Below are 12002 nucleotides of genomic sequence, written 5' to 3'. Positions count from 1 at the left end.
TGGCAAAGCAGTTGAAACAAATTACAATTTTAAACTTCTATACATAATTCCAGGTGCTTAAGTGAACTTGGCTGAAGTTTTTTGTGTTGAGGAAACCCTTCAAATTGCTCTAGATCAACTTGAACGCACTGCCCACATTCACAACAAATAAATGATGCAAGGTCTGTAGTTTTAAAATTTAAAATTATTACTGCAACACACAATAATACTCCTTTTAAACTATCATACTTATACACCATTACTCTACACTCTAGCAATGCTCGAGGCAAAGCACATCACAGTTAGGAGAAATAGGTAGAAAGATACAATGAATAAACAAAGGTTAACCTGCCCTGGAGCCATGTCTTAACTTCAGTGAGAGTAGGATGAAAGACGATCAAACCATGGAAAACTTGGCATAATCCCAGTTGCCACTGAATATACACGAGGTCCTTATTTAGGTCATGAAGCATGACCAACGACGACAATCAATCACCCATGTAAACACCACCAGAACATAGTTTGTGATACGATGCAAGATCAGCTCTATCTATCAACAAAACATCAATCCCTGCCAAATGTTTCAAGAGTTTAGGTGGAAAGGATTCAAACCCAACGCAATGAACATGGCTGCCGAAGGTACATAGAAGGGAGCAAAAAATATGGATGGCAAAAAAGGAAGGAAATACGACAATAACATACCTCCTCCACTGTCGCGGCAGTTACACATCGCGGACGGATGAGCTTTATCGCCATTACTTGCCCGCCTCCACGCCTGGTCCGCAACCTTGCGACCACATTGACTGGCGATTGTTTTCGTTTTTTAGCCATCTCTGTATCCTCCACACAGGCACACCTTTCAGCAGCGGACGCCGCTGCTGCCATCAATCACCTCTCCCTTTCTCTCTGACCTAGGGCGGGACTAGGAGGGGTCGGGGTTCGCAGAGCAGGGACAGGGTTCTTAAAGGGGAGTGGATATGGAGCATAATCACCACCGTTCTTTCGGAGTCCGACGTTAACCCGTAGCAGTGAACGGGAGGCATCCGATTTGACCCCTGGAATAGCAGTCCAAGGACACTCAACCCAAAAAGCAGCCCACACGGGAGGAAATGAGGAAATGATGCATCGGACGGTCAGGCATGGCCAAGCCGCGGGATCTAACGGTCAAAGGCCGCGGACGCGTGAGAGGACTAGGGTTTAGGTTTAGTTTTACTGTCCTAAATAAAATTCTTCTAAAAAAAGAAAGCTTTCATCACTGATAAGTTTCCTGCTAGCAGCAGTAGTACTGGAGTCTGGTGAGGAGCCCGTACCAAACTCTAGTTCTAGTACTAGTATCCACGCGTATATTATGTTCCAGAACCCAGAGCTGTAGCAGCTAGGTATTCATTTTCGTCTCCTGCCGCCGCCTCCCCGACCTACAAATGTCTGCCAGCACCGCGCCCTTCTCGCCATGACGCTGCTGGAGGTCGGGAGCGTGCCTCGCCGGCGGAGGACGGCGCCTAAGCCTCCTCCCGCCGCCACGGGCATTGGCTGCCATGCGTCGACGGACGCCAAGGGCGGCGGCGGATCTTGCGGCTGCCCCGCGGCGTCCGTTGCCCCTGCGGCGGCGCAACGGAAAGCCGGGGAAGAAGGAGGGGAGCGCGAGGGCGAGGGGAGGATCTTGGCCGCGGACCAGAGCCTGCCGCCCTGCGCGGCCGCAGACGCCGCAGCGCTCCGGCCTCGCGTCGCCTTCCGCCGCCGTGCCCAATCTTCCCCAAGCAAGAGGCGCAAGAAGCGTCGTCGGCTGCTCGACGGCGTGTTCTGGGCCGGCGTCGGCATGGAGTCCGCGCCCGCCACGGCGGCGGACGACCCGTCGCTGGACGAGATCGGCGTGGTGGACGGCGCGCTGCGGGACGTCCTGCGCGGCCTGGGCGCGTCCCGGCCGGTGCGCGTCTACGGGAAGCTGCTGTGCAAGACGGACCGGCTGCTGCAGCAGCACCGGCTGCTCATGTCGCGCAAGAGCTGGCGACGCGGCGAGCCGTTCCCGCTGGACGAGGCGCTGACGGCGGAGGAGAAGCCGAGCGTGCAGGTGCAGGCCTACGACCGGCGCGGCAGGCCCTACGTGCTCGGCCTCAAGAAGCTCGGCTGCAACGACGCCTACCGCCTCATCGCCGGCTGGGGCAGCTTCCTGACCCAGAACGGCCTGGACGTGGCGGGCGACGCCAGGGCCGAGGACCTGGAGCCGGCCATGGTGGAGCTGTGGGCGTTCCGGTCGCCGGCGCTGCAGGTGGGCGTCGCCGGCCAGCCGCGCGGCCCGCTCGGGCTGGTCATCCTGCACTACCGCCAGGGAGACGCCCCACACGCCGACGCCGCCATCGCGGAGATCCTGGCTGCCGCCGCCGCGAACAGGGCGGCGATGCCGCCGCCATTGCCGATTGCCAGTGACAGCGAGCCGGACGAGAGGACGCTGGAGGCTGCGCAAGGGCTGCTGATGCTGAGCGAGAGCCCGGTGGATTTCGCTTGTAGAGAGAACACCCGGCGCCTGGCGTCGTTGATCCTTTGATTTCGCTTGTAGTGTTACTGTCCTGTGAAATGCTACAGATGAGCATTCCAAGAACCATACTGTTATTACTGTCCTATGAATTCTGCACCATCAAAGTATGCAATTTTGCATGTCATACACCCCCTATCTCATCTCTTCTGTGAACATTCCAGCACAGGCACAAAAATATTCCATCACAGGCACAAAGCTGCGGAGAAAGGATAGCCAAGGTGCTAGGATTTTGGAAATTAAGAAAAACACCTGCTCCCTCCGTCCCATAATGTAAGACGTGTCAAAAAACTCTAACATTGTGGGACGGAGGGAGTAGGATTTTTGAAATCGGCAGCAGAATAAGATCAGAACATGAACCATTTTGCATCCCATAGCTTTTTTCCTCACGATCAAGAGTTCAAGACTATTTCTTTCATCACCTGACAAGAGCGCGCCTTTCTTAGGTTTCACCTCGGAGTCATCATGTCATCCCATCTCAGCGCCGGTATAAGCTTCTTGATGTGGTCTATGACAGCAACTTCGTCTCTGATAATGGCGTGCCGTGAGGCCTCATGATGCGGTCCATCTGGACCAGCAGAATGACTCGCTCTTTCAGGATCTATAGCATAGCAAAGAACCATATAAGTAAATAAATCAAGGCATCAAGCAATGGTCAATTGTATGTAGCAGTAGTAGGAAGAACATCCAGTATGGAAGCACGCAGACAGACCAATGCAGAAGTTTCCGCGATTACCACGAACCCGAGACAGCAAGCATTATCGTACTACTCAAAGAAGAGGCTCTGGCATGAATGTGGATCAAGAATGGAAACTGTTGGGCGAGACAGAAGCACCCGATCGATGTGGAGACAGGCATCTGGTTTTCATCTTTGTGCGATTATATACTGTATCTGTATATACAATGTATCCTGCAACCATCAGTTAAACCCCTTTGTGAAGCACCAAAATGTGGTTCTCGTATGGTTTTCATCAAGACTAGCCAAACTGTCGACCTATTTCTGCAACTAAAACCTCCGGTATAGTTATAAAAATTATACCTTGTGTGTCCCCGAATATCAAAGATTCTAAGAATTTAAGTATACAGTCACTGGTCAGCGCTGAAACAATCGAATCTGAAATGAATAGATGGGAAGTAGAGTAGGACAGAAGGTATAACACAACAATCTTACCAGTTATGGGTTGTCCCAATTAAACCATGGTCATATATGATCTTCAGCTTTCCAGATTCCATGAAAGGACTACATTCATTACCCGGACGTGCTTTTTCGACAGTGATGATGCTGCAAATCATCCAGGGATACTCTCTAAAACCTGACCTACCACAACTAGTAAACCAGGAATTACACCACAATCGACCAAGTGACCTTCACTTGCATCTTATAGTTACCACACACCATGTTCTCGGCGGCACAACCGTTGAGCCTTGAAGCAAAACTAACAGTGTGGCAAGAGAGCTCATCGCCACCTTCAGGAGCAACAGTCACCAAGAGCATCTCACCTGCAGATAGACATACCACGCGGCGCGCTGTTCGCATGACTTGATCATCGCCGGCAGTGAGCAAGCCATTCACTCTGCTATCATGTAGCACAATTTCACATGGAACTCTGGTGGTGGTAGCAATGATCTTACCATGGAAATCAACAAGCCCCTCAAGGATCCTGATCTCAACCGTGCCCTCCACGGCGTCCCTAACGAATGCAAAGTTCATCTCCAATGTGCTGTGCATGCTGACAAGCGTGTTTTTTTCAACCCCATATTCGAAGTTTGATGCCTGTCTTGTGATGCCATTAACAACCAGCGTGCCTTTGCTACTGGATTTTCTACTCTCGGGTGTACTACACCCGAGTTAGAAAAAACTTTGAAAAAAGTTTATCAAACGAAATCCAAAAGATCTGAAATTTTGCTACATCAAACTTTATCATATGTTTGAGGTTCTTGCCAAGTTTCATCGAAAAATAACATCCGAGGAGCTCTCAACGAAAAAAACAAAATCTTTGCTGAAAGTTTTGTGCACTGTTTGAGCAGTAATTTTGTTGTTTTTGGTGAGAGCTCGCCAGATGTTATTTTTAGATGATATTTTGCAAGAACCTCACACATCTGATAATGTTTCATGTCCCAAAAGTTCAAATTTTTTGGACAATGTTTGATCACATTTTTTCAATCTTTTGCTAACACGGGTGTACTACACCTGAGAGTAGCCACTACTTTCCGTTTGCTGAGCCTTTCATCCTTGACCTCCCTCCCATGCACATCCTTAACCTTCAGATCGATTTCAAAGAATAGCGAACCGCAGAGCGCAAGTCCTCTCTTTGGACCAGTCAAAATCAATGAATTGTCCTTCAAAACAAGTACAGAATACAGATAGATAAATTGCTGGTGTATCTTTTGGAATGTCTATGTTTGAAATCGAAGCTTTTAAGTTTCTTTGCTTGAGTTTGAACGAGGAAACAATATTACCAGAATATATATATACTTTTCAGGACGTTTCACGTTTGCATGCATTTTGTCTACTCTTCTTAATGACACAAAGGTTGTGGTACAGCAAAACTGAAATGCTGGAGTATTGGGAAATCATAGGCCACCTAAAATTATTCGCTAAAAGGGAAGCCTTTATAGTATTTGGTGGACCTTAAAAACAACATATATTAAACTGATAATATCAGCACAGCAAACATGACATGCCCATCTATGAGGTCCATCGTTTAAGTATATAATATACAGAGCCTAAATAAGGAATTTTCATGTGGAACACATTTAAAAAAAATCATTGAATAGTGTTCCCCATACATAAATACTCCCTCCGTTCACTTTTGTAAGACCTTTTAGACATTTAAGACAACACCTAAAACACTTCAATTTCAGCTGTCCTAAACAACTTACAAAAGTGAACAGAGGGAGTACAAGAATTGTATGACGGTCCAAGTATAAAAGATATTTTACTCTACTCTATACTGTATCTGCACCCATATAGTACCGGATAGAATATATTCTTTGTTGGATAATCTTATTGGAGTTTTCAACCACACAAAGTTGCAAATATGTTTCATGTGCCAACAATCCATTGACGATTAACATATGCATATAAACCCTCCATTACGAATTCACTATTCCTATTTCAAATAACTGTATCAGATGACAGATATCAAGAGCAATACAAGGAACACACCACTGGGAAATTATACGTGTATAGAAGTGCATTGGCTATCATGCAAGCAAAATATAAGTAATACCTCTGAGGTGATGAACTGGCGATTGTCCTTGTCGTGCCAGAATAGATAGACACATTTGCGATCCAGATCATCCCTGGCTATGACCGTGCCATAGACATCAAGTGGGTAGCCATAGTCAGAAGAAACAATCTTGACAGAGAGAATATTTGCTGAGTTAGACAATGGGAATCCCTCTCCGAAGGTTTTGTGAGTATGGCGCGTTCGACCATAAGGGGCTGCGAAAAGAGAGGAACACACATTTCAAATACCTATGCAATCATCAGACAGTTAGTTGTCAGTCTAGAATAGGTAAAACCGTAAAAGTTGAATGGAGTAACATGCATTGTATTCGTGTGGTGCATGGTTCAACTGCAAATTGAAGGAAACGGTGCCTTTTACGTTGCAGTAAAATTTACTAGCGTTACAAAATCCAAGAATGAACTGGATGGTGGATGAACCGGTAAAGCTATCACGGTTGAAAAGGCCAGCAGGATTTTTACAGTAAACTGCATTTTGCACCACTAAACCTGACCCTGGTTGTGCAAAACACCAGGGTATGATGGATACCTTTACTCCCAATAACACCGGGTAACTCGACTATGAATAATTACTCCTTTAAGCGAGTTTCTGAATTCTGAACCGACCCACTCACCAGTACAAAGTGCAATGCAGGGTAGTAGAATTCACTGTGTTATGTGCAAAATTAGAAAACGCAAGCACTGATGCTCATTCAGTTCAACACAGCGACCCGGCAGGAGAATCGGATGGGGAAGCGGGGACTTACACTCCTTGTAGAGATCGAGCCTGGGATCGAAGCAGAAGCGGGTGTACACGTGCTCCCTCTGCTTGGGGTCGTACTCGCTGTACCTCGGGCTGAGAGGATTGACGCCCGTCGCCTCCTCCGCCGCCGGCTGCGGCTGCGGCTGCTCCGGCTCCGGCTTCTTCTTCTTCTTCAACAGCCGCTCGTCTGCCTCCCGATCCCTTTCCGGGGCAACCGCCACGGGAGGGAAATCGCCGCCCGCCATCGGAGGAGGAGGGTAGGGGAAAGGAAGCCACAACCGAGCGAGTGGGCCGGCCGGCCCACTTCTCAGAAACCAAGAGAAAGGTTTTTTTCCTATTTCGCTAAACCATCGGCCGTTACTTATTTATTTTTTGGTGAAGGAAATCCACTGAAAAATGTTACGGTTTCCTTAGCATATAGTTTTCTAGAAAAAATACAGTTTTAAATCTTGTGAGGTATTTAAATCAAATAAATATTGTAATTTCAACAACTTTTGGTATCCCGGGTATTCTTGTTATTTTGGAGTATTATTCAAAATATCTACTTCAGACCTAGCTCTTTTCTTGAAAAAAGAGGAGAAACTCCTTTCATGTACTTTGCTGGTTCACCTCGGCATCTCCTAGTTTCTCCTTCGCAGCTCAGCCATGGCGGTGTCGGTGCAAGGAGAGCGTGTCACGGTTGCGGGATCTTCCGAGTGACAGCATGCCTGTTGCACGAGACCAGACCAGATTGGTTACGTCTTACTCCCTCCGTTCGGAATTACTTGTCTCGGAAATGGATGTATCTAAAACTAAAATACGTCTAGATACATCTATTTCTGCGACAAGTAATTCTGAACGGAGGGAGTACGTGTGTGAGTTAGAGACCATGTACTTAATTAAGCGGAAATTTCATCAAAATTCCAAGAAAAAAGAAAAAAAACATATCAGACAAAAAAAGACATGAACTTAAGCTTTGACATGACAAAAAAAATACTGTAGCATATAATAGCATAGTTTTATGCTTTTTACTAACACACTGACGTGAAAAGTAATGGCCAATGGCAAATCTCCAGGTGTCAATTCTAAAATGGCATCAATTTACGAAAGTGAGATTAGCATTTTTCGACGACCATATTGTCCTGTGAATTCTGAACCATTGAAGTCTGCAACTCTGCATGTCATACTCCTCCTATCTCTTCTGTGAACATTCCATCACAGACACAAAACTGCGGAGAAAGGATAGTGTGTGCAAGTTCCAATGGAAGAGGCAGAGAACTACCATATAATACAGCTACGAGTTGGGAAACGACAGTTAATAAGATCAGAACAAGAGCAGTTTTGCGCTTGCTTGCTAGGAAGCCGCCTGCGCTGCCTGATCCCATAGCTTCTTCCTCACGATCAAGACTCTTTCATCATCTGACGAAAGTGCGTCTCTCTTTGGTTTCACCTCAGATGACCAGTCGTCCCATCTCAGCGCGGGTAGAAGCTTCTTGATGTAGTCTATGACAGCAGCTTTGTCCCTGATGATGGCGTACCCATGAGGCCTCATGATGCGGTCCATCTCGATCAGCAGATCTTCCAGGCCACAGCCTTGATTCTCCATCTCAGAGAACAGGAGCCACGCGTGAAGGAGGTCGTAGGTACGAGGGTATGTCGAGAATGACTCGCACCTTCAGTAACAAAGAACCATAAATAAATAGAATCAAGCAGTAGCCAGTCGTATGGAGCAGTCGTAGGAACTAGGAAGCATCAAGTATGGTACGGAAGTACACAGAACAATGCACAGGAAATTTATTTCATCAATAACCACAAGCCCGAGATGGCAAGCATCATGTTGCTAGTTAAGGAACAAGTTCTGGCATACGAGTAAATATGAATCAAGAATGGAAACTATTAGGCAGCAGAGGAGCCGCTGGTGTGGAGACAGGCATCTGGTTTTTCATCTTTGTGCAATTCTACTATACAGTTTTTCCAGTGCCCGTCAGTTAACGGCAGGGTACTTCTGTAGCAGCTAGGAAGGAAAAAATTTCAATGAGAGAACTCTGATTCCATTCATGACACCATGTCTGGAATGTGACGAGTGGATTATATATTAACAGTGTGCATTCAGTATAATGACATAAAATTGAAACAACATAATACTATTGCTACACCCAACATATAGGGAAACATAAACTGCTTTGTGAAGCACCAAAATGTGGTACTCATATAGATAACCACTAAAACACAAGTTTCACGTATGAGCACTTGTCAAAATATTGACCTATTCTTTATGCAATTAAAACCTCTGATATAGTTATAAAATTATACCATGTGTGTCACTAAACAAAAAACATTCTAAATCTAAGAATTTAGGTATGCATAGTCACTTAGGCAGCATTGAAACAATTGAATCTAAAATGAATAGATGAGAAGTACATATAGTACAGAAGGTATTTCACAAACATCTTACCAGTCATGGATTGTCCCTATCAAACCACGGTCATATATGATCTTCAGTTTTCCAGATTCCATGAAAGGGACTACATTCATTACCCAGACATCCTTTTTCCTCAGTGATGCTGCAAATCCGCCAAGGTTAGCATTCATATCCATAACATTTCTGAAGGAATACTTCTGTATCTCAGATTTCATAAGTTTCCAGTACTGAGCAACTCTAGAATTCCAAATTTCCTGCAGACAGTATTCCAAGGTTAGACACTTAAGATCATCATCTGGGAAGGGTGCGGCTTCATATAGCAAAATCAATCATCAAAACACTCACATTGTCTTCAGAAAAATTCTTTGAACTGATTCCAATCTCTTCCAGACGAGGGGGTGGTGCTGTGAGCCTTTGTGGCCAGGGAAGCAGTTCGGCTCCTTTAGCCTTGCTAACTCCTGGTTAAATAAAAGAACATTACACCATCAGGGCACAAGTATGCTAGCCAACATTTAATGTTCCATATTAGAGTAATTTATGGAAGAACTACAAGTGAAGTTGGATTTTCTTTACAGAAACTTGTAATGGAAATTTTCTTTATTAACAGTTACAGCACCAGGCAATATACATATATGAACAGATGAACTCAACCAAATATGGCAATATACTACTACAGTTTCAAACTAGAAATGTTAATTGCAGGAAACTCTGCTGCAGAAATTGGAAACTATCAAACCATATACACCAATATTCTACTACAGTTCAAACCAGATATAGTGCAAACAAAGCAAAGGTAATCAATGGTGGTGGCATGCAGGCAAATTGTCATCGCCAGCAAAGAGTGATCTGTGGAGGCCAAAAATTGCAGAATAAGGGGGCACATGATGACTTAATGCCAAGTGATAGAGCAGGCAACAGGTGGTTTGATCCTGTTAGTGGGCGGTAAGGCAGATCAAACAGGGTTGGCAAGGGGTATTCCCTTCAGGTAAGAGGTTAACCAAAGTACCCTTCTATATTATGACTAGCCAGTGCTCAACAAAGGGTTATGGCTAATGGTTATAATCTTGACCCTTTGTCTGCTCTAACATGTGCGAACTTTTGCCAGGGTGAAGTATATTTCAAGCAGAACACTAGAAGAAAGCAAGAGACAATACAATAGATAACAGACTATGGTAATTCAATAGTAATCTTGTGGCAAATCAGGAAAGTGAGCTTACTCTTGGAGTAGGGAGTTATGCATGCTTTCATGAGGACATTCCAAGCAGCATCTGGGTCATCATCATGGGCACACATGGGAGGAAGTGCTCTGGGCTCTCTCCTCATATAGCACCCGTTTGTCAATGGTTTGACCCATATCACCGTCTGGCCCTCCTTTGAAGCAATCCTCCAGCACATCCTCTGAGCAAGATTGCTCATCTGCTTCCATATCTTCCGGTTAACTGGATCATGATGAGCATAAGCCTCTGGTGAGGAATAAACGAAATACCCTCCAGGCCTCAAAACCCTATCCACTTCCAGCAACAAGATCCCATCCCTCTGCAACCAGTCGATTCGACAGCGTGAGCAATGCGCCAGCTCGAATGAGCGGCTTGGATATGGCAGCCTCCTTGTGCCCAGCACACCAAGGGTCGACGGGATCCCCCTCTCAAGGGCAAACTGAATCTGGTTCTCGTGCACATCGTTGGGAGCAAGCGACATTGCAATTATATCCAGCGGTAGGAGGTAAGCCCCGAAGCTAGCAACCCCGCAGCCGACGTCGAGCACGTTCCTGATGTTGCCTTCGTTGTTCAGCTTGTCATTTGGAAACCCCAACATCTAGCATCACACCAATCAACATTGGCACTATTCGTTAGCTTCCAAATGTAACCAAAAGGTGATGGGTTAACTGCTATAGGAGCTTGGAACGTTTCGAACCTGCGCGAGGTTCACAATGTACTTGTCGGCGCCGTGGTGGAAGTGGGTGCCTCCGCCGGGGAAGTTGATCTTGTCGCCGTTCACCACCATCCACCTCTGGTCTGACTTCTCGGAGGCGAGGTGCGTGTGGGGTATGTTGGCCGTCCACACCTCGTCCCTGCTCCTCGGCCACCTGATCGGCACCTAAACATTGCCACCCACATCACATCAGCATGATCGACCAACAGAAGGGCAAAATGCAACAATCTACAGCATGGTGGACTCATCGTCCGTGTTCATCTCACCAGGTAGCCATCGGGTGGGGGGATGAGGCAGTTGAGGCGGCGGGGCGCGGGCGGGCAGTGGCGCTCGTAGTGCTCCATGAGGGAGAGGTTGAGCCTGAGGCGGAGCTGGTGGTGGAGGCCCCGGTCCAGGCACGGGATCAGCTCCGAGTGCCTCGCGTCGCACACCTGCGCGGCAACCCCGGGCCGATCGAGTCAGCGAATCGAACCACCCGCCGTTAGCACGCACGTACGGAAACCGCGACGGCGAGGTGTGCGAACGTTACGTACCGGGAGGGAGGAGAGCGCGAGGCCGTCGGGGAGCGGGGCCTGGGCCTGGACCTGCGAGGCTCGGAGGCGGAGGGTGGGGCCGAAGGCGGCGCCGTGGAAGAGGCAGAGGAGCGCGAGCGCGAGGGCGGCCCCGGCGAGGGCGCACGCGAAGGCCCGGCGGCGGCCCGTCGCGCCCGCGCCCCACCCCCGGCTGCCCGGCGGCGGCGGCGGCGGGGGGTGCGGCTTCATCGCGGCGGCGTTCCGCTCCCCGTCGCGCCTTGCCGCGGGGACGCGGGGGGAGGGGGCCCGGGGTGCGTGAGGCGGCGGGCGGCTGCTCGTTGATTCGATCGATCGATCGATTGATTACGCGGCGTGGGCGTGGGCGTGGGGGTGGCGAGGTGGGTGCGCGGAAGCGGAAGGGTGGAGGCGCGTGGAATGGAGCGGCGAAAACATTGGGAGCGGCACACGGGGGGTGGCTCAGGACAGAAGGAGACCGAGAGTGGACCGCGGTCTAGCGGCGGGCCACTTCTATTTGCCACGTTGCACGTAGGTCTCTTACTAGGAAATATGCCTCTACGTTGTAACGGAAAAAACAAATTTTTTCATGTGCCTAGCGGTGACCTATCCGTATTATCGCTTCTCCTCTTCACCATCGT

The 12002-nt window shown here is 47.9% G+C and overlaps 2 protein-coding genes across 2 annotated transcripts; both read right to left on the bottom strand.

The window, feature by feature from the left end:
* Positions 1-3564: 3564 nt before the first annotated feature.
* Positions 3565-5211, bottom strand: LOC125519217. Its single transcript, XM_048684090.1, has 3 exons — positions 5164-5211; positions 4701-4849; positions 3565-4347 (listed from the first exon to the last, which is right to left on the bottom strand). Exons 1-3 carry the CDS (start codon positions 5209-5211, stop codon positions 3852-3854), a joined length of 693 nt encoding a protein of 230 aa, XP_048540047.1. The 3' UTR covers positions 3565-3851.
* A 2321-nt stretch (positions 5212-7532) lies between these two features.
* LOC125524467 (probable methyltransferase PMT9) lies at positions 7533-11782 on the bottom strand. Its single transcript, XM_048689519.1, has 7 exons — positions 11368-11782; positions 11101-11265; positions 10817-10999; positions 10120-10717; positions 9248-9360; positions 8936-9156; positions 7533-8153 (listed from the first exon to the last, which is right to left on the bottom strand). Exons 1-7 carry the CDS (start codon positions 11593-11595, stop codon positions 7835-7837), a joined length of 1827 nt encoding a protein of 608 aa, XP_048545476.1. The 5' UTR covers positions 11596-11782; the 3' UTR covers positions 7533-7834.
* Positions 11783-12002: the final 220 nt, after the last annotated feature.

This window comes from Triticum urartu, chromosome 7, assembly GCF_003073215.2.
Source record: "Triticum urartu cultivar G1812 chromosome 7, Tu2.1, whole genome shotgun sequence".
Lineage (NCBI taxonomy): Eukaryota > Viridiplantae > Streptophyta > Magnoliopsida > Poales > Poaceae > Triticum > Triticum urartu.
This window is presented reverse-complemented; position numbering and strand designations above follow the sequence as displayed.